Genomic DNA, 23,357 nt, shown 5'->3' with positions numbered 1-23,357 from the left:
CAAAATTAGTAATTTGGCACTTTTCACAACAACTAGAATTATCTGCTAAATTAAAAAAAAAAAAAAAAAAGTTTTGCTGCCTGCTTAACATGCTGCGTGTTGGACAGCAGACTGCAATACTATGTTTTAGTTTTGTTACCTTAACTTTGCATTTCTAATATTCCTAATCATTTTATATCTGGGACATTCAAAGCAGGCTCAATTAAACTTCATTGCTGCCAAAAGCAACTCCACAGAGGGTGGACCACTTTGTATTCCATTGCTTTCAGCAAGATGTTGAGGAGACATAAGGAGAAGCCCAAATAAAAACACCTTCACAACACTGCAGATTTAGGATTGCAACAAATCGTACACCGCAAGAATTGAGGTCAGACATTATTCACCATTTGGTAATATTTCATTCAAATGATATTGACTCACATAATACGTAACAAATGCAGCACTTGAAGTAGCAAAAACAAAACCATACTCCAAAGGAAAACAGTGCAAATATTCCTGTTAAACAAAAATATACCACGTATATACACACACAACACAAATGCACTGTTTTTGTTCTGCAGTATAAATAGATTTGATAAAGTTAAATCCATGAAACTAATGAACTACTGACTGACAGTTCTAGACAGTTTCCACCTACTAAAAAATACAGTAAGCTTGAAGGATCAAATCACCATAGCTGACCATGGTTGTAAAAGAACATCAAAAGATTGCACTGGATGGATTTTTTTTTCCTCATTACATCAATCATTAAAATAATATATACTAGACTGATATAGTAAAAGTCAGCTTGGGCTCTGATCATGCAAGGAGCAGATACAGAAGTCCAAATACTCTATAGGGAGCCCCAAGTCTATAGCTCTATAGAAATCATTATAAGGGTGCTAAACACCTAAGGCCCAATCACAGGATTTAACAAGGGGGAGCATTTTAGCTGCCTACACAGGTAATATCTATTTCATTTCCATTTTATTCCTCTTCTGTTTTAGCACCAAAATTCAGTTATCTCCTACTGACATATCTGGTTATCATTGAATTGTGTAATACCATACAATGAAGAGAATAATTCTTCTAATTAGTTTATAGTAAAACTAGGAAAGGAAGAGATGGAAACTTGTTTTCAGCTAAGGAAATCCCAATAAGGGGTTATTTGCATTTTCAACACTTTTCCAAACAGATTTTAAGAGGGGAAAAAAAAAAGTCTTTTTGGAATTACATTACAGTAAAATAGACAAGTGGCATTTACTTTGATCTGAAGTGGAACACTCGAGCATTAACCTCTCTTCAACTGCTATAGCTTCCATCTTCTTAGTGCCAGTGCTGTGCTGCAGCCATAACAAATAGCTGTTGCAAAGGCAAAAATCTAAAGGAGGAGCAGGAAAAAAAAATAGTGTGAATCATACATTATATTGCTGCACACTTATATACTAAATGAGCCCTGTAACACAGATTCAAAAGCTACTTCTCCCAGCCAAAATACTCTTAAGGGAAAGGGAAAGGTGTGGATTCTCCAAAATCTTCTCAGGAAGCTCTGTTGTAATCCCATGTTACCACTTTTAGGTTAGTTGCTAGCTTCAGATGACATTTTGGAGTAAAATATGAACCAGAACATCTGCACAGGTCATGGCACAAATTAGTCATGTATGTATTTACATCTGTATTTCAGCTTCCTTTTGCCCAGACTGCGCAAACTCATTCTACTTTCGCTTTGATCAAATACTAATCTCAGATTTGTCTCTAAGTGAATGTTTACCTATGGCAAACAGACAACTATTCACCTGCAGAAACAGGGAAATAGATTTGAATCTGGCCTCCCTGGCTTGACAATCAGCCATTAGAACAGTTTCCTGGCAAATGCCAGAAAGTTTCTACTGCCTGGAGAATTTGTAGATTTGAAGTGAAGGTTGTGCCACAGCAAATTTGAATACGTAATGTAAATCAGAAAGAAGAATTCAGAAACTGAACTGTTGAAAAAGAGGCCCATCAGGAATGACGAATACTTTCCCTTAGAACATACGGATCCAAGCAGGTGATAACATCCCTGGTTATGCATACAATTTTGACAATTCAAGCTCGGAGGAGAGGTTATGTCTCAGATCAATCAGTCGTATAAAAAGAATATATACAAACACTTTAAGTTTCATTACACGCATTTTATAAGACAAAATTCAGCAGGGCTTTACCTTGTATTTTCTCCATGTAGAGGACTGTGTTAGTGACATTAAAATAACTGCCTCAAGTGATTACATTTTTTTTTTTTTTGTAGATTCTGGCATTTTAATCAGGTACTTTAGGAAAAACAAATGTGAAGACACTAAAGATTACAGTATCTGATTTGCCATTTCTCAGCCTCCTTTAAATTACAAATAACTGGGATTAGTTACAAGAAAGCCTCCCATCCCTATCTTGATGAGGATTTGAAGCGCTCAAAAACTTGCATTTTCCCTAGTGAAAATATCAAGGAAGGAGCAAAGGGCTTCTTGAGACCCCGGTGTGCTGTTATCAGACAGAAGGACTGAAAGGACTGGAGAAAATGATTGTACTGTATGTGCAGTGGGTTCTGCACACCCTGAAACAGGGCTTGTAGAGCTACAATTATAGTAGAATTTGCTTGCTTAGTATAAAGTTCTCAAATGGTTTAGGCAGGGATATGAAATATGACTTCTGTCCTTATGCCATACCCTGCCGAGAGGGATCAGATGTGACACAGAGTGATCTTGGCAATAAGGTCTCTGTGAGGCATTCTGGGTTTGGAGATCAATGTGCCCAGCTCACTCCTGTGGAGCCCAGCCTACCAAAATGACCTTTCTATTCTACTTTTGCAGAGAGAGTGTAAACCTGGCACCTTCAGTTCATCTGCTTTTATGTCAAGGAGAATTGAAGGGAGGGACCAGATATGGGGAAGCTGTTACCTTGCAAAGACGCATGGTTTATTTTTGAGGACAGCGGAAAGGATTTTAGAAACTTAATAATATATCCAGTGTTCCAAGGTATGAAAGACCCTCTGGAAGATCAAGAAAAAACAAGAGTAGTAGTTCCAGTGCTTTGAGTTCAGCCTATTGGCACACCTCTAACTGCCTTTAGGGAGTCCAGACAGGGATAAAGGCAAGGCCTGGTATATTTTCTCACTCAGCTCTGCACATGCACCTCACCAGACACAGTGGTTCAGTGGTGATGATGCAGACATAGTATTAAAAAGCCCAACCAAGTTTAGGCTCATACCCACTCCAGGCCTTGCCATAAGGGACAGCAGGCTCTCCTGCAGCACACATGGAGCTTCACAAGGAGCTAGTCCAAGATTTCTCCCCACTGCATGTTCAGGAGTACCTCAACATTGTTTAAAAAAAAAAAAAAGAAAAGAAAAAAAGAACTGGACAGCTATCACCTTTTTCTTCTATTCCAATAGAGGTGACTCTGTCAAATAGTAAGATGCAGTGTTCATGTATTTAAAACACTACCGTGAAAAACAGTAACCAAGTATCACATTAGCATGGAGTAAAAGCTTATTGCAATATTTATGTATGTAAATATTTACTGCTCTCCGAGAATCCTTTCTCTATCAACTTCTCTTTCCATTCCACGTTGCTGTTAAGTTCTTAAGTTGGATGATTAGAGTTTAGAACTGACTTCTATGCCTTAATACACATTTATGAAATACATACCGAGGCTGCTATGCTTATGTTATATTCATGCTCAGCTAGAAGCGTCTCTTGTGTAGTGGAATTAAAGTTACGGGGTAGATGATGCAGAGACGTAGTTGCCGCTTGCAGCAGAAAGGCTCCAAAATAAAAGACAAAAGTAGCCCCATGGAAAAGAAAATCCTGAAAAGCAAACAACAGAATCAATCTGTGCTGCAAGAGATATCTAATTTTCCAGCCTTAGTACAAATGAAACCGAACACTGAAACACGAAATGTATGTGCACTGATAACAATAATTTTAGATAAACAGCATAAAATCCATCTCAGAGTTTAACTAGGACATTTTCTCAGCGGCTTGCAATTGTAACTGTAATAGCAACACAGTGACGGAATTAGTGATAAATGGCAACCCTCCTACCCAGAGTCTTTCAAATTAAGAGGCACCTGCCCAGCTATGTGCATAAACATTGACCTTTAAGATCAATTTAGGACTATTGAGAGCTTAAAGAACTCTTTGCTTTTATAAGGCCTACATAATATTAATTCAATATATATATATATACACATATATATGGACTCACTTCACCTCAATTTAACCAGAACAATTCAAGCTTGCAGTCCCCAAAATCCAATCTCAGTTGTGACCGAAACTCCCAAAGTTCCTCCTCCCATGCTTAAATTTTGCTTCTGCAAATGTCCACAAACATCTTAGTCTTGACACAGCTGAAGTTTACCCCCAGGTACAACCAGAACCCAAGAACTAGGGCATTTCCTCAACTCTAACACTCGATTCTATACAAAACACAGTAACTTGTGGGTTCTTTGTGATATTGTTGAATAAAATGCCTTAACCATACTTTTCTCCTGACATTCTCTAGGCTAGTCCCTGCTCTCTGGTGAATATTAAGTGAGCACAATGTTTAGGCCCCCAGCTCACGTTTCTGGCACTTAAAAAAAAAAAAAAAAAAGTGCTTAAATCACTTTGTGGATTAGCCTGAGCCCAGCATTTCAGGCAGGAAGATCCGTGACCTGCTTCAGCACATTTTTAAAATGTCTAAAATACTCTTCCCCAATCCTCCTCTGCTGATGGGTCTGCAAAGCACTCATTTGCAGTCCATGCAGTTCCCAAATCCACCCACAACATGCCTTGTCCACAAAGTTATGCAGACACAATTTTCAATGCTGTATGGGAGTATATTATGCTTTTAGATGATACCTACATTAAATAGTCAATCTACAACATTAATGAACTCATTCTGCACTTGTAATTCACTTAAGTACATGGGGCTACCAGTAAACCAACAGTGAAAGCACAGGATATGCATATGCGATTTGACCTCCACAGCATTTCAGTGCACTAGAAATAACTGGGCGATGCCCTTAAGTACTTACTGTCTGATATCAAGGTAAAGATGTGCTGCATTTCCCAATTTAGAGAATTGCTTCTTCGCAGATGTCAAGTTTTCTTTTAGTTTAAAAGTATCTGCTTTGCAAACTCATCAATTGTTCTGTATTTGACATGAACTGAAACTACTTAAGTCACAGCAGAGTCAGCTTTGACAAGTTTTCATATAAGCTATTGCTACAGCTTTCCATTCCCCTTAAACCAAGAATGACTGTCTCTTAACTAAGGATCATTTGAGGGCAGGTCGTAGAGGGCACTGTTTTTCTTCCTGACTGAAAATTATTGAGAACCCAAGTTTTAGAACAACACCTGCAATATCCCTGGTTTCTAGCTTTGTGTCCTAGCTATTTGCAATTACTTCCTCTTGAAGTATCAATAGGAAGCCCCAGTGATACAAACAGAACTGAGAGCAGGTGGCTTTATCATCTGGTTTCAAGGCCTTTAAGTATTTGCTGGCAGGACAGACACTGTCCATCCTGAGCCCTGACATTATCAGCTTTAAAGGACAGGACAGCAGCAACTTGAAAGGTCTAGGTAAAGCTAGTGTTATTCAGAGTTATTGACCCTACTTTTTTGGCACCATGGCTTGCAAAGGAGCATAAATAGCTCCAGGAGGAAAGTAGTGCTGGCTGCATGCAGAAGAGGTATTTTCAGAAGACAGACTCTTTCATTTCCTCCACTCACCACCCAAACCCTCTGATTTTCTTCTCCTGGCAGCAGTTACAGTAAAGCTATGTAGCACTAGTAAGGTTTCACATTTGTACATCTATGTAAAGGTTGGTCACCTTCTGTGACCAAAAAACCCAAGATGTTACTATGGAGGGTTTTTTGTTTTTTTAATAACTTGTTAGCATAGTGCCTAATTCCCCCTTGCCTTAGAACTTAAATAATCTTTGAAACCTCATACAAAGTGTTCACAAAACACTGCCAAATCAGTATAATACATTAGTTCACATCTAATTTTGTAAATGAGTGTGTTGTGAGTCAGGCTGCAAAGAACAGTATTTGCCACACCATCTGGTTGAATACAGAGGAATGTATCTGCATAAGGTCTGTATTTTTTCTTGACTTCTCTACTGTGTAGCATCTTATTACTTAAGTATCTGTATCAATGGCATTATCCATGACATAAGCTATTACTAAAAACAGGCCTATCAGAATCCCATGCTGTTTTTCACATTTACATTTAAGGTGCTCAAATCTTAAACAACATTTGCTCAGGAATTCTTAGAGTTAGGACTCTGACATAACCAAGCCACGACTATTGCCATTTTTGACCTAATAAAACAACACCTAACTTGTGAATTCAATTATAAACTTAATTTGGGATGTTAATCTGAAAAGCTGCCATAACTAAGTTAAATTACAGAAGAGTTTCTTACACAGAGCTTTTGCACAAGCTGGGTAGCAGTTAGCTGACATGGAAAGTTTCTCCATAATTTAAAATCACATGAAATGGACTAAAATTAATGCTACGACCAATCGCTGCTACCACCCAGCAGCCAATGTTGGAGACACAGGAGTGTTAAGATGAATATTTGTATAGCATTTTCAACACACAAAAGGCTATGCCCTCATCCAGGAACTCTTCTAAATAGATGTATGATTGTAAACTGGCAAACAGTTTCAATGAAACCCAGGACACTATTAATTTACTTTAGTTAGACACATGCTCAAGGGCTCTGCTGCATCATAATTTGTGAGGATGTCATAGCATAGATCCCTGTAATGCTCTTTGCAATTATCCTAACTCATTATTAGCTTAATTACTGCTTGTATCGTGCTGGAAAGCTGATGTTGAATGCATGCATTTGCTATCAAAGTGCTGCAGTTTGTTTTGAATAGAATCTAGTCTGCTAGGACCAATGGGCTTCAAGGTATCCGTCAGAGACCCAAATGGAGGAAGCTCTACTTGGCTTCACAGAGATTTCATTTCAAGGGACAGTCTCTAAATAATTTGAACATGAACGGAGAAATAACCACAGATGTGGATGCTGAAGCGTACAAACCTAGTTATGTTTAAGAAAACTGTAAACAGAAACAAAATGACCCATGAAAGAGGAAGGTGAAGGTGATCAGCAGCTACACACCAACCCAGTTTAATGTTTTAGAAGTTCTGATCTTTTTGGAGTATTTTTGGAAGCTCCATTTCTTCTGACATTTTTGCCATCCTTATTATTCATTCACAGTATTATAAAACAGAATAATACCATACTGTTCCCAGCTACTTACAGCTAAAAATTCAAAGGAAGTAGTTAATGATGCCGAAGGAGAACACAGACTACCAGGCAATAACTTGAGATGTCCATGAGGACAGAGCCAATGCTTGCTCCTCATCCTCCACTTTCTTTCTTTTTGGTAATAAGAAGGTACAGTCTATGAGAACCACTGGCACAAGCCATAATGCATGAAATCTTTTCTTCTTACTGAAGAAAAGCTGTTCACAACTTAGTGAAATCTGTAGTCTCCTTAGACTTCCTCTAAGGAGAGGAACTTAAATCTTCTAAAAAGATATTAAGCTACACTGCACTGCAGGTCACACTGACTATCGGGAGTCACACACCAACACTGTGCTACCAAAGCTATTAACCCAAAAGGCAGCCAAAGGCTTTCACAGGAGCACAGCACTCAAAGAGACTTCCTCAGTCCTTGAGTCTAGTGCTAATCTCAGACAACCACATAGTACAGTGTATTCAAAAATGTATCACTTTGTTTACAATATCAGAAGGATCTTTCTACTTCTCATTATTCACAGGGTGTTGCCACCACTACTCTAACAGTTAAAAAATATTTCTTAGCTTCAAGTCTGCAATTATTTCTGGCCAATTTAAACCGATTTGTTGTCATGCCTTATTAAACTAGTCCTCTTCCTGCTGCTCATGCCTTCTATATGTTTGTAGAAGACAAGTTTGCACCTTCATTCAAATTCAAAAGTCCTTGTTGCTCTGCGCTGTCTTCTTCCACCCTGAATTTCTGTTTCGAGCATTTTTTTGCTGTTAAAATCGTGGACCAAGCATTATGACTATAAGTATTTCTCAGTAAGTGATTTCCTAGTTATAAAGGAAATAAAATCCTTAAAACAGAATCTTACCGCCTGGTTCCAGTTGATGGCAATCCTGTTTGCGTAGCTGAAGAGGAACACGCAGAGGAAGACGACGGACAGGAACCACGCGGTCACCGCCACGAACATCACCCATCCCTGCAGCAGCGGCAGCGGCACCCGGGTGGCAGACACCAAAATCCAGACCACTGTCCCGAACAGCTGCAAGGACAGCAACACAGGTGAGGGGCTCGCAGGGAACCTTGACTCACTCCTCTCCACCTGAGAACTAGCCCTTAATACCACACATCAACAAGTCCTCGGGTTACTTTTAGGAGCAAAGAGGGAACACTTCCAAAGCACTTGAGGAGCCTAAGTACCAGTCTCAGAAGTGAGAGGCACTAAGTAGAAGTTACAAGGAAGCCCCATCAAATTCTTAAAAGCATTTAAATGAACCCTGAAAATGGGATTTACAAACCCATGCTGCTCATGTGCTGCTCCTGAAAATTTTACACCTTAGGCTCAATTTGAAGGGAATACAGGAAATGGGAAAACATTGCTGACACACACACATTGTGCAACATATATAATATCCATGTATAACGTCAACATATATACTAAAACTAGCATGACAATGATGCACATGAGATTTGGTTTCAATCTTACGCTGTTCAGTCCTAATCAAACAAGATACAGAAAAGAAATTAAACTGCATTGTATTTTTCAATGCATTTGTAATAAACTGCTGGAAGAAAACACATTAAGTGAAACAGAAGCCTAGAAATCAGTTGAGCTGTAAGTTATGTGGCAATGACTAGAAAAGCACACAGCTTTTCAGAGTTTTTGCAACTCGGAGAAAAATTAAGTCCCACAACTTTCGTTTGTAGCACACAGATCTCATGTGGGCTGAGGGATCATTTACATACCCTATAGCTTATTTAAATCAATTTGTTGTGGGCTAATAAAGGATATTATCTACCTGCAGATCCTGTCCTTTTTTTTAAAAAAAGAAATGGTGTTTGGCAAAAAAAGAAAGTAATTTCTACTCGCAACATGTTCATTTATTACAGAAAGTTGCTGCCATAATCCAAGCCACCACGATACAACAGCTACGGTTAATTCCCAAGCACGTTACTCTCCTCCGGATCTCCGGAGCTGCGGGTACCGAGCGCGGTGCTACATTTCCACACCGCAGAACCTCGCCCAGGCCGTGAGAGCCGCGTCCCGCACAAGGTGCCGGCTGTGGACGGCCGGACCCGCTCTCGTCACGTCGCAGCAGCCCATGCGCTGCAGCCCCGGCTCGCGACCCCCATGAGGCCGTGGACGAACCTCCAACCTGATCCCCGGGGGTCCCTTCTTAGCTGCCACCCGCCGCTATCCCCCCGGCAAGGGCCCCCGCTCCCAAGATGGCAGCTCGGCGCTGCCCCGCGGGACGGCGCCCCCCGGCGGCCGCCGCTCACTCACGATCTCCAGGGAGATGAAGGCCCCCGAGTAGGTGCGCAGGATGTCCAGGCCGGAGGGCAGCGTGACCCGCGGCGGCGGGAAGTAGGCGACGGGGTTGGGGGGCGGCGGCATGGACGAGCCCCCTCTGGGCAACATGGTGCTGCCAGTGCCGATGCTGCTGCCGCCGAGCGCGGCCAGGTGGAGGCGGCGGAGGAGGAGGGAGCAGGTGCGGGGGAGCGAGCGAACGCACCGCCCCTGCCCGGCCCGAACCGGGTGGCCGCCCCGCTCCTTCCCGCCCCGCCGCTCCCGCAGGGCCGCCGAGCCGAGCCGAGCCGTGCCGAGCCGAGCCGTGCCGAGCCGAGCCGTGCCGTGCCGTGCCGTGCCGTGCCGTGCCGTGCCGTGCCGTGCCGTGCCGAGCCGCCGCGCCCGCCCCGGCACCGGGCGGCTCCAGCGGCAGCGCGGGCTGCGCGACGGGGCGGGCAGCGCCGCGTGCGCGGGCGGGCCGGGGCTCATGGAGTCACTGACCGGGAGCCTCGCTGAGGGACACGGGGACTGGCTGACTGACGGAGCGGGGGCTGACGGACAGACGGGGGCGAGGGGTAACTGACTGACCGACTGTGGGGCTCACTGCCAGGCTGACTGATGCACAGACTGACTGCTCAGTGACTGACTGGGGTAGTAACTGGCTGACGGGCTGACCGACGGCGGGGCTGGCTGGCTGACCAAGGGACTAACTGATGGGCTGGCTGGCTGATGCGGGAATGACTAGCGGATTGAGTGATGCACTGACTGACCGACTGTGGGGCTCACTGCCGGACTAACTGACCGACTGACTGCGGGTCTCAATCACTGACTGGGGGTCTGACTGATGGGCTAACTGACTGATCCACTGATTGTTTGCGCGGGAGGGCTGACTGACAGGCTGGGGGCTGACTGGCAGGTGCACTGATTGACTGACCAGGGGTCTCCCTGACAGACCGACTGTCTAGGGGGCTGACTGAGGGACCAGGTGCCGCTGCCAGCTGGCTAGGACAGGGCTGTCTCCCTGTCACCCGGAGCAGAGGTGCAGTGACTCGCACTCTGCGTTTACCTTATGTGTGTCACTGTGCATGAGCCACCGTGTCCACCCTGCTCCCCAGACCCAGGAGTCGTTACCAGCCCGAGGGGCTCATTTTTAGGGGGGTGGTCTAATGTTCAAACTGGATTGTGAAACTGCTCATTCATAAGTCCTGAGTATGTCCCAGCCAGATTGACAGGGTTATTTCCTAACATCAATTTGCAAAAGGTTGTTATTTACCTTCTGGTTATAGATATTTAAGGCCTTAGATAGGAGTGTTAGTTCTCGGGTTTTGCTTTTTATTCCTTCTCTTTTTAGAAGCCTACTTCTAGTAAACAAAGCCATGCTTTAGTGTTTACCTGTGGAACAGATGAGGTTCCCAGGAAAAAAGGCATAAAATACCAAAACCTGTGGAAGCTGCCAATATAGTGTAATTTGGGGAAAAGATAGCAATTTCCTTTATTTTTCTTTATGACCTACCATAGGTTCCACATCCAAAATACTCAAAATATTTCATGTATATCTGCCTTTTTTTTTTAATCAGCATTCAACAGTGCACATATATGTAAGGTAAGGTGGGAAATATTTATTTCACATTGAAGTCGTGGGTATGCATAGGTGAAGAAAGGTGTATGTTCAGCAGGCCACTTCAAATGTACTCCCTCATCTTTCTTGATATTAGTCATTTCCAAATGAAAGACAAATTCATCCTCAAGCACTTCTGAAATGTGGTAATAGCAAACCAGCTTTTAAATCACGACTGCTAGAGGAGGAGGAGGCAGCAAGGCCTACTCTTTTTTTGCGTCTCCTTGAGGCCTCTTCCTTTTTTCACATCGTTCAGCTTCAGAAATGAAGTCCTCCCTCTCCTCATCACAATGCCCTTTGGAGCTGATTGTCTCCTGCACTCCTAAGAAATGGGAGCTGCAGGATTGCATCCCGTTAGGCTAGGGAAGACACAATGCCTGGCCTTCCCTCTTCTCAAGTGCTTTAACCGCTCCATTAGCAGATAGGTCTATCAGATACCTTGTATTCCTCCTCAAGACACATTTTACGAGTGAGCACAGAGTTCCATTACTTTATCTTCAGGGAAGGGTTCCAGGATCTGGAGGCACCTATGTCTCCCAACCTAGGAATGTTTAGGAGGGCAATAAATTTCAGATCTGTGTCCAATGGGTTACGTGTGGGTTGTTCTTTCTCTGGGTTGTGTTCTGGAGGACCCGATGTCAAATTAACTTCATGGTCTGGCCCTGAATCTGTTGCAAATGCCCTGCATGGGGAGAAATCTGAGTGGGTGGAAAACTGGGTGGATCAGTTTATGGTTGGGAAAGTAGAACAAGATTATCCTTATCTTGTGCAGGGGAAGTTCAAATAACACTTGGTCATAAACATTTCCAGTTTTATTATCCAGCCATGCAATTAATCTGCATGAAGTAATGGATTTTACTGATGATTACAGACCATGTGCAGTTTTTAATTTAATTTAATTTTGTTTGTAACTGCTATTCATCTTAACCTGCACATTCCTTCTAAGACTGATTTTTTGGAATTTGAGAAGGGTTTTATAGCAAAGTCCAAATTTTGCTGTTTAGATGTACCTCTAGCAAAATGCTCTGAGTCCATTCATGGCAGTGCTTTTTCTTAAATCCTAACTATCCAAATGAAAGTAGCGAAGTTATTTTTACTCTTTTTGGGCAGGATGTGTTACAATGCCTTATGTGATTGTTTATCTACAGATTCTGGTACAGTTTCGGTCTTTAAAATTCAGAATTCTTGAAGAGGCTAGAATCAGGACTACATTTTTATGTTTACATGGCATGAACACATGTTTGTGTTGGACAGCTTGCTTAATAGCATTTTTATGTAAATAATTGCATCTTGGCATCTTACCGAATAAACTAGTGACGCTGCTTCAAGTCTTCCTGACTTTAGTGTCAACAAGTAGACAGAAGTATATTGATTCACAGTACATAAGAAGGTCTGTCTACACAAGCAAAAGACTTCTTTTAATTAAAATATTTTGTAAATAAATTCTAAGCCCTTCTCCCTGTTTTTCTTCAAGTGCATATTGCAGCCTAACCTGAAGTTGGGTTTGTCACAAAACTGCAAAATCAGTTGCTGTCGTTTGTACATGATAAAAAATATTCAAAGGGAGAGGAGATAGAAGTGAAATAAATTAAAATTCCAGCATTTAAAAACTCCAAATATATGCAAATATATATTACATGTGAGTAGCTAGTACAGTGAAAACAATAGTAGAATGGGGATTTTGTTTACAAGTCTTATATATTGTTGATAGAAAGTGAGTAATTCTTCAAAATTTAGAAGTGATCCTTGTACTTGTTTTATTGGACTTCCTAGGGAACATTGACTGAAGAAGTTAAATGAATAACCCATAATACAGAAAATCATCATAGGCTGAATTAAGCAACTGATGATTTAAATTCCGAACACATGCATGTAATATGTGGTTATATGTATAATATCTTCCATCATATATATTGAAATTAAAATGCCTGTGGTTCTTCCTGCTGTAGTTGTCCCCTTCCTGCTGTAGTTGTCCTCTTTAGAAGAGATAAATTAATGTTTGGAGAAACATTATTATTATCTTAATCTTGCTAAATATGAAAAGTGCCTATACAGCAGTTATAAGCAGCAAGATTCAGGCAACATTTGGTGATGGGTGAAATTCTGTTTCTGAAGGAGCTGAATATTTTTGAGGATACTAGAGTAATAGGTGAAAGCCATGTCAATATAGGTAACCATGGTCTTCAACACCTTATCTGAAGGTGTTATCGCAAGCGCCCCTGGAAGTGGATTAGCTCTGCTAATCTCCCGGCTCGGGTTGCAGCGTGCACAAGGGTGGTCTGCCAAAATGCTCCGTGTGGTGGGAAGTTTAGACACAATACCCTGCCCCATATCCATATGGTCCTGTTTGCTCACAGTCCGACCGTCACAAACAAATCTCAGTAAGACAGAGCACTTTTTTTTTTTTTTTTTCCTGATAGTGTCAGGATCTGTTTCTTTCTTCTGTTTACTTTCCTAGTCTGTCAGAAGTTGCCCCACAGAGTCCTTGGAGTTTCTTTCAGCTTTGCAAAGCTGTGCTTTCCTAAGGAAGAATGACTCTCTAAGCCGGTAGTTAGTTATGTAGCAAAAACAGAAAGACAGTAGAGGGTTGACTGTGTAAAATGCAAGCTGCTTAAGTGTGAATGCATTTAACATGCGCCCGGTTATTGTGTGCAAGAGTCTCATCTCCAGCAGTCATCGTTCTTCAGCCGGTGACATCAAATTGGCATACAACTGGTTTATATAAGGCAAAAGCAAACCCTACAGCTTCTCTTGCATGGTCCAAGCTTTCTGCTTTCAAATTCCTGAGAGGTTCTGTGACAATTTTTGTTTTAACAGGCAGGATTTTGGTTGTCCCTTTTGCATTGGCTGGCTAAACCAAAAATAACTCTGCTGAAGTCATTGGCCTGATTCAGTTAGGTTGTGCTTAAGACACCTGCCGGGAAGAGGAGATGAAGATAAATGTGCCACCTGTTTGGTATGCGTGTCCCAGGGATGGCTGCTTACCAAATCACTCCCCAGAGCAGCTTCAAGCGGTCTCAGAGCTGCTCTGAGGAACATTTTCTGGCCAGCTTGTGAGCCTGCGGTGGTGGTACTGCGGCCTCTTCCCGAGGACATTCCTCCATGCCCAGAGCTGGGAGAGGGAAGTGACCTGGCTGCTCTGCCTCTTCACCATCCCTATCCCACGGTTCCTCTTAAGGAAAGGAATGAATCCTTAGCTGGCCCATAAGGGAGCCGGAGGGTCCTTTCCCACAGGCAGAAGGCTGCTAAGGGCCTGGCATGGAGCCAGAGGTGTTTCTTGGGGGTTTCCGCGCACAGAGCTAGGCTTCTGACGTGCTCCACTGACATCATTGCCACGTCCCTAAGGATCCCACCACTTCCATTTATTTGCCCTGGTGGCATTGCGGTTCACTCCTAGTCTAGCAGTCTGCATAACACGTGCTCAAAGGGCCAATTCTCTTTTCATTTATACTGAAAAATTCCTCTGGGATGCATGAGAGTGCAGCAAAGGTAAAAATGCAAAATCCCAGCACTAGCAGAGGAGAGGATCCTGAATTCACGTGGTGCAGATCAGTGGGGAGGGAGATGACTGAGCAGGGAAAAGTTAACAGGTTGGGGAATCATAGAATGCTTAGGGTTGGAAGGGACCTCCAGAGATCATCTAGTCCAACCCCCCTGCACACGCAGGGTCACCTAGAGCACGTGGCACAGGACTGCGTCCAAGCGGGTTTTGAAGATCTCCAGAGAAGGAGACTCCGCAACCTCTCTGGGCAGCCTGTTCCAGTGCTCTGTCACCCGCACTGTTAAGAAATTTTTCCATAAGTTCCTATGGAACTTTTGGTGCTTCAGTTTGTGGCCATTACCTCTAGTCCTATCAGTGGCCACCACTGAAAAGAGGCCAGCACCATCCTCCTCACTGCTTCCCTTGAGGTACTTATAGACACTGAGCAGATCCCCTCTCAGCCTTCTCTTCTCCAGGCTGAACAGGCCCAGCTCCTTCAGCCTCTCCTCGTAGGGCAGATGTTCCAGGCCCCTGATCATCCTTGTAGCCCTGTGCTGGACTCTCTCCAGCAGCTCCACATCCCTCTTGTACTGTGGAGCCCAGAACTGGACACAATACTCCAGATGTGGCCTCACCAGGGCTGAGTAGAGGGGCAGGATCACCTCCCTTGACCTGCTGGAGACGCTCTTCTTAATGCAGCCCAGGATCCCATTGGCCTTCTTGGCCACGAGGGCACACTGCTGCCTCATGGTCAACTTATCATCCACCATGACACCCAGGTCTTTCTCCGCAGAGATGCTCTCCAGAAGGTCGGTTCCCAGCCTGTACTGGTGTCTGGGGTTATTCCTCTCCAGGTGCAGGACCTTGCACTTGGCCTTGTTGAATTGCATGAGGTTTTTCACCGCCCAGTTGTCCAGTCTGTCCAGGTCCCTCTGGATGGCAGCGCAGCCCTCTGGGGTATCGGCTACTCCTCCCAGTTTCGTGTCATCAGCAAACTTGCTGAGGGAGCACTCTGTGCCTTCATCCAGGTCATTGATGAATCAATTGAACAGGGAATGTTGCAAGAGGTCTGTCTTTCCTGCTCTGGGCCTAGGTGAACCAGCAGAGAAGCTGGATTGCCCCCGCAGAGCCCTTGCAGGTCCCGGAGGTACAAACTGGAGCACGACGTCCTTGTAGCCAAAAGATAAGTGACGCTGAGTGTTGAAGACAGAGCGGCCCAGGGAGAGCAGCAGGTGGGTGCAGAGCTTGACGCACTAAACTTGAATCGTGAGGTGCTGCCCTCTGATCTCGCTGGGCAGGAGTGTATAACTAGTGTTCTGATGAACTATCACTGCTGGCAAGGAGTCCCTTTTTTTTTTTTTTTTTTTTTTTTTCCCTGTGCTGCAGTTTGCTTGTCTTTTTTTGACTGTTTGTTTTATTGAGCACATTCCTGGCTAGAAATTCAATAGCAGGTGAAGGATAATTAGGCAACAAACAAAGGAGGCTTCATTCTATGATTCAGGAAGGAGAAGCAGGGATACAAATTAAAATATCCTTTATATACAAATACTTTTTACTGTTTTAAAATAAAATAGTGCTTGCAAAAGAAGAAAGCCTATAGCTTTCAAAGCCCTGTGAGTTTATTCAGTTATAGGTAAAAGGCATTAAGTTTAATGTAAGAATGTGTATGTGCCCTATCAGATGACTGTAAGTAGGATGGTAAACATAACTGAGTGTAATTACATGCATCATTAAGTGAATCATTAAGACACCTCTCTATGTTCATAATTAGTTTCAGTTTGCTTAAAATAGTAGGGTCCAGTTCTATTGGCATCTGTTGCTATATCTCAGATCTATCTTTACCTCAAAATCTCCCTTTTTCTGGTGTTCAGTAACTTTCTCATAAGCCTCACACTGCATGTAATCCAGTGTAACTGGGCTACTGCCAAATGAAGTGAGCCTGTTCCCCCAGCCTGGGGTTTTCTCTGCCTCCTTTGTATCAGAGCTAGTGCAATGAGAATACAGGGAGGGCCAAGCCTGGGAAAAACTGGTCTTTTTTTTTTTTTCTCTCTCTTTGATAGGTTAGGCCTGTGCTGCAAACAAATCGTCACCCTTCACCTGATTTGAGCCTTGCTTCTGCCCCTCTGGACTTTGTGTGCAGCTACACCTGTATTAAGGAGAAAAATCAGATCATCACAGTAACCTGTTTATACTGAAAGAAGATTGTTTCTGTGTGGAATTCAGATGGTTTGTAAAGAGCTGTCTGCATATTTTTAAATGTATGTTGTTTTAATGAATTTAATAATGTTTTCTTTTTTTTGTTTGTTTTTTGAGACTTTTTGCAGCGTTTGAAATCCTTGCAAACTCTATTGATATCAGCAGAGCTCATACATAATGCATCAGCATTTGTCCCATTGTTTGAGACTCAGGGTAAGCACAAATACATGTTCTGTAACCTTGAACTTTGGACTGTGAGCTTGCCTGTCCACTGAAATGATAAGCTCCCACCAAGGTGCTTGCAGGAGCCCCATACGGAGCACAAGCACTGTTCTAATCCACAACTTTTAAATAACAGATTGAAAACTGCTCCACAGTAATGTGTTTACATGCACTGAAAACTGACCCTTAGATTCATGTCAAGTTCCAGGTAGTTAGTATTTCTGATTCACCCAAGGGCTGAAGCAACATGGGAAGTTAATAGAGCATGTGAGAACTTACCTTTATTTTAAAAGCCAACCAAAAAAAGCCACAAGTTTGGGAAAACCTGTGGTTACTCCCACGTATGTAAGGGATTCCATTCCGTGGAAAAGCTTGCAGGAATCTCATCAGTGAATGCAATAAACTGACAAATATATATAAACAGGGAATTACTGTGAAAATATTTCTCCAGGGCTATCTTGACCATTCAGTTCCTATTGAACCCAACCTTAGTTTATTACACAATGTTTTTGCTAGGTTTAAACATTTGATCAAGTACATTTTGATTCACAGGAATACAAACAGGCTTGACTTTTTTTCCTTTCTTTCTCAAACCTAAACCAGTTTGACTGCATTCTTGTTAGACTGGCGTCCTTCATGAAGAAATAAATATTACACAGAGTATGTATGCAATTTCTGAATAGAAAACAATCTCTGGTTCTACTAGCGTCCTTTAATTTACAGATCATAAAGGGAGGTGAAGTAGTTTGTGCTGTCCTCACACTGGGATGCACTAGGCTAACATGTGGTTCAGACTGTGAAAAATAAGGAGAGTATCTCACTTTCCCTTTATGATTTTGAATGAGACAACCCCAGCAGTTATTTGCACAAATAATGTTAATGAATGTTTTAAATCACTCATAAGAGCCATTTATGTAATCTTTTGTGTTCTTCACTCTCTGAACTTGTGCTTTTTTTCCTGTCGTCTTTCCACTTCTTGTACATGTCCCTCTTACATAGTGAGTATTTTCATCTTCTGCACTAAATAGCTTGCACATTGTTCTCAGAGAATGTGAAGGAAGGTAAAGGAAGGTCTGCCAAAAAAAAAAAAAAAAAGAAAAGAGAAGAGAAGAGAAGAGAAGAGAAGAGAAGAGAAGAGAAGAGAAGAGAAGAGAAGAGAAGAGAAGAGAGAAGAAAAAGCAGCTTCCCTCTACATCTTTGATCCAAGAAAAATTCTTCTGCTCTGAAATCTACACTGAAGAAAGATTTGAGATGGGACCTTATGTTTACATATCCTTCTGAGTGTTTACAGTGTACAACAGTGCAGTTGAAATACTTGCCTTGTCATTTTTTGCCTGCAGTTAATTTTGTGGAGCTACTTAAGTAGCTTAAATTTTAATCCACAGGTATTTGGAGGAAGGAAGAATCATTCAAGAAACACAGCTCATTAATTTTACATAATAGCAAAAGAATAAATAGGTCAGTATTCTGTGCATTATTTTGCTAGTAGGGTAGTCTAATTGCAGAGAAGTTAATGTTTATGTGGTACTTTGAAGGTGTAATTTATTGAATAGGACTAATTCAATGTTCACACACTTTACATTTTAGGTATACTCTTTACCTGGAAAGCAATTATTAACTTAGCATGAAGTCCTTTGGGATTTCTGCTGTGTGGTGGAAGAACCAGAGTGGGGATTTATACAGGCACGTGCTTACATGTGTCTCTGAGCTGCCTGCCTAGACCCCCAATACAAACAGAGGACAGGAGTAGTCATAGTTGGGAAGTGATTTCTTTCTTTCTAAAGGAGACATCTGAAACATACCATATGAACCATAACTGTCTGCTTCTCTTCTCTGACTATAAAGTTTGTGGCGATGTGGCCTGTTACGGGCCTCTACCTTGCAGATAGCTAAAATAGGTGAGACAGTTCTCTGGATCCGAGTGTTTTCTGTAGTGATATGGAAGGAAATAGAAAGGCTGCTCAAAATGAGTCAAATAGCATTCTGGCTTGATTGGCTGAAAGTAATTATGCAATGTAACTTGATAAGTCTGTATATATCATGTACATATGTACTAGTTTCCAAGTATGTTCAACATGATAGATGATAAATGTTGTTACACTCCTTCTTTGCTCTCAACGTCTGCATTTTTTTTTCTGTCAAAGCCTAGCAGGGTGTGTTCCTAGAGCAAACCCTTTCCTGCTTGATGCTGTATCAACCTGCTTAGTTTCCTTCCAGAGATATCTGTGCTTCTCAGACCCTTGTCCATGTCAGTAATGGAAACGGTAGCTCTGAAGCTGAGTTCCAGACTCTTGGCTTCAGAGTATGGTAAATGCAAAGCCAATATAAGACCGTCCTGCTTGGATCTGTGCTGGACACAAAACTGTCTCCAGCCTCTCCTTCCATGCATTCAACTGATTGACTTCTGCCTAGTTGGTCTTCCCACCACCACCGCAGCACAGTCGGTCTCTCATCTTTCTTTCGGGTTTTTGCTCACCCTATTAGTAACGAAATGAAAACTTCTCTTGCAGTGTAGGGTTGTGCTGTTTACCTGCCAGGCTCTCACCATCTCCTTCCTCCAAAATTGTTGTTTCATATGGGCAAATGCAGGAGTGCTTCTGAGAGGATCTCTTCAACTTTTTCCAAATATATCTTGACTAAATGCTGCTTTTCCACAGTTTTATCTCTGATTTGGTTCTCATCCTTATTTTTTTTTCCTTCCCATATTTTATCCTATTCTCCGTAAGTTTTCATATTGCTTTTATTTTCTTTTTCATTACAGTTTTTAGGAGAATGGAATAGCATGTATGGTCATGGCCATTGGTAACACACTTCTTTCCTAGCCAGGGGGAAAACCATGTGCTGTATGGTCATATACATTGCTTGGATATGCTTGTGTTTTTAGTGTACTTACTAACACATGTGTACACTGGAAACAGTACATATTTAAGGAAGTAAAAATGAAAGGTGTGCTTTTACAAGGAAATGCTTGTAACTGGTGTTTCTGCAGAAAATGAATTTCTACTTCTTCAGGCTCTAAGAAACTCTGTATCTTGCATAAATGATCTTACATAAAGCTCTGGGGTTCCTGAGATATTGCATTCAGATTTCTTCTTAGATCTTCTGGCAGCCCTTTAGATTTCCTGGGCAAGCTTTTGAGCATCTGTAAGACTAAGAAACTGGCTCACAGTGGGAGCAAATTCCTCAGTTCACATGCTAAGCATCCGCCAACTCTGTATTCAAATTGTTTTCCACAGTATTTTACTTAATCCTTTACTGACTGATCATTGTTGCTGCTTCCACCCTCCATCATATAATGTCCCACATGCTTAGGGAATGTTGTGACACAGTTGATATAAAGACTTGTATTGTGTGAAGTTGGGGAAATTAGAATGTCTTGCTAGACAGTCACCACTGAGAGGTAAATAAGATAGCACTGGCTTAAAACATCTAGTAAAGGGGAAAAATAACCAGACCATTCTTGACTGAAATTTGTTTCCAGAAGGACATTACCTACATTTTCTGAACTCCCAAAAGATTAAGGTCTGTCTGAAACAAAACCAAAGAAATAATTGGCATTATGCCCACCTGCTTGGCAAAACCTATAGCCAGACAAAAGCAGCCCTTATATGGAAGGAGACGAAGGGAGAGGGGAGAGAAGAAATTGCATGTGAGAAGCTCATGGCGCTGCAGATATATGCACGCTGCATTACTTCATGCTAATGCAGAGCTACAGCCCTTTTACTACCCGAACTTTTATAAATCTGTATGTGTTTTGGCACAGGACTTCCATGGGATTAAGTATAGGTAGCACTGAGCATGGTAAGAATCATATGGATTCAGAACTCAAAAAATGCACACAAGCACACAGCTCCTAGACACTGAGATTGTAAAGCATTTTACTATGCTTTGGTAGGCTGAGGCTGTTTTCTGCAAAACAGGACCATGCAAGTTCCCGGTCCCACCCATCTAATGAAAATCGGGTGAAACCTTTCCTCTGTGTGTTGCAACACCATCATGGAGAAACCTTCCGTAGGACTGGTGAGGGTGGTGCCTCGGGGCGGCAGGCAGGCACACTCCACACGCACAGCAAGCAAGCAGAGGCACCAAATTCTTTTACAAATTGCTGTTCATGCTTCCTGCACAAAATAAAACCAATCCAGATCAATAACCCCTTTGATTGCTCTCATTCTTTCTTCTGCAAGAATGTAGAAGATAGGTATGATGAATGTCAAGCATGATGTTAACTTTTTAAAAAATGCCCAGAAGACATGAATTGCTGTGAATTAAAAGAAAGCAAGTTAGAACAATGTTTTCCAAAGTAACCATAAGCTAATGCCTCTCACTGCCACACATCTTGTTTTTATTGTTACATACACCTGGAGTACTGTGTCCAGTTCTGTCCCCCCAGATACAAGAGGTATGTGGAGCTGCTGGAGAGAGTCTAGCACAGGGCTTACAAGGCTGATCAGGGGCCTGGAACATCTGCCCTACGAGGAGAGGCTGAGGGAGCTGGACCTGTTCAGCCTGGAGAAGAGAAGACTGAGAGGGGATCTGATCAGTGTCTAGAAGAAGTACCTCAAGGGAGGGAGTGAGGAGGATGGTGCTGGCCTCTTTTCAGTGGTGGGCACTGACAGATCTAGAGGAAATGGCCACAAACTGAAACGCCAAAAGTTCCACAGGAACTTAAGGAAAAAATTCTTAACAGTGAGAGTGACAGAGCACTGGAACAGGCTGCCCAGAGAGGTTGTGAAGTTTTCAAAACCCACTTGGACATGGTCCTGTGCCACGTGCTCTAGGTGAACCTGCGTGTGCAGGGTGGTTGGACTAGATGACCTCTAGAGGTCCCTTCCAACCTTAACGATTCTATGAATGATTCTATGATTGACTGATTCTGTGTTGTCAGATCACTTCCCTATAACCTGATTTGTTTGGTTCGGCTACCACTGTGATCCACCACTTATAACTGTATATAAAATTCAATTAAGAGGGATGCCCGTTTAGATTCTTGTGGTCAAGAATGTGGCATTACATTGCTCTGGGTTTTCTAAACATTAATAATGTTTTCTAAACATTAATTAGAAAGTAACCGAGCAGATGAAAGGTACTGAAAGATGTGGATCTCCTAATTGACCATGTAAGATTGCTTGAAGTACTTAAGAAAAATATGTTCCTAATGGGACATATGTATTCTACAATCTTTTATTTAAGAACCAGTTCTTGAAATGTTGTATTTATCCTCAGTGCCTGTGCCTTATGTGCACTCCAGGCCTAGGAAAAGTGGGGATTTAATGCTTCTAATAAGATGACAATTTTCAGAGTATAGGAGATGATAAAATCCTGATTCTCTAAGACCAAAAAGAGCATTTAAGTATTCCTGCTGAGATGTAGGCAAGTCTTTGCCAGTTCCAAAGATCTTAAGGGCAAAAATATGAGCTTCCACTGCTACATTAGTTGAAAAAGGCTGAACAAGTAAAATGTGGGATGGCTACTGAACGGAACAGATGCTTTAGTGACAGCAGACACAGATGAGGCTCAGATACTCATTTCTTTATTTGCCTTATGCTTTTCCAGCGAGCACTCCCATTACTCTATGCTTTGGACAAGGTTTCAAAGAGATCCATTGAGCACTGAGTCAGGAATTGCTTGACCAGACTACCTTATGGTACCAGACGGACTTCATCCAAGGTGCTGAGAAACCTGGATGATGACCATGCAAAGCCACTGCTTTACTATTTGTAAAGGTTATGGAGACCAAGGGAGGTTCATAGTCACTGGCAACAGGCAAATTTTACAACCTTCTCTTTATATACAGACTGGTAAACCTGACTTTGTTCCCATGTGGATGCCATTGGAGTAAGACCACTTGGGACACACTTCTGGACACATGAAGCAGAAGATGCTGATTGCGCATAATCACATGAATTTACCAAGGGTAAATGATACCTGACCAGTTTGATTGCTTTCTCTAATAAAATGACTGGATTTGCAGATGAAGAGAGAGCAGTGGGCATCATCTGGCTTGACTTTAGCAAGGTTTTTGACATTGTCTCCCACTACATTCTTATATCCACTTCAGGACACGGTGGCCTAGATAGGTGGATGACCAGCTGGGTAATTCCCCACCAATGCTTGGTCTCAGAGGACAGTGGTTAATGGAGAATACTCTGCCTGGAGACCAGTAACAAGTGGAGAACCCTGGGGCTTTCCTGTTTAACATCGTATCAGTTACCTGGAGAAGATGGTGAAGTGCATTTTCATGAGGTTTTCAAATGACTTCAAATGGTTTTCAAATTGTGGGGAAGCATCAAT

The 23,357-nt window shown here is 42.4% G+C and overlaps 1 protein-coding gene across 1 annotated transcript; it reads right to left on the bottom strand.

Annotated features, from left to right (window-relative positions):
* Positions 1-477: 477 nt before the first annotated feature.
* Positions 478-9,722, bottom strand: MAL2 (mal, T cell differentiation protein 2). Its single transcript, XM_088533338.1, has 4 exons — positions 9,547-9,722; positions 8,134-8,304; positions 3,660-3,818; positions 478-1,360 (listed from the first exon to the last, which is right to left on the bottom strand). Exons 1-4 carry the CDS (start codon positions 9,679-9,681, stop codon positions 1,289-1,291), a joined length of 537 nt encoding a protein of 178 aa, XP_088389464.1. The 5' UTR covers positions 9,682-9,722; the 3' UTR covers positions 478-1,288.
* Between the last annotated feature and the right edge of the window lie 13,635 nt (positions 9,723-23,357).

The sequence above is a fragment of the Tinamus guttatus genome, unplaced genomic scaffold (assembly GCF_059628265.1).
Source record: "Tinamus guttatus ecotype Peru unplaced genomic scaffold, ASM5962826v1 Tinamus_guttatus_pri_ptg000492l, whole genome shotgun sequence".
In the NCBI taxonomy this organism is placed as follows: Eukaryota; Metazoa; Chordata; class Aves; order Tinamiformes; family Tinamidae; genus Tinamus; species Tinamus guttatus.
This window is presented reverse-complemented; position numbering and strand designations above follow the sequence as displayed.

Coding starts and splice junctions, on each gene's coding strand:
- MAL2 (XM_088533338.1), bottom strand. CDS start 9,681: ATGTTGCCCAGAGGGGGCTCGTCCATGCCGCCGCCCCCCAACCCCGTC. Junction 8,305..9,546: donor CCTTCATCTCCCTGGAGATC/GTGAGTGAGCGG, acceptor CTGTCCTTGCAG/CTGTTCGGGACAGTGGTCTG. Junction 1,361..3,659: donor ACATAAGCATAGCAGCCTCG/GTATGTATTTCA, acceptor CTCCTCCTTTAG/ATTTTTGCCTTTGCAACAGC.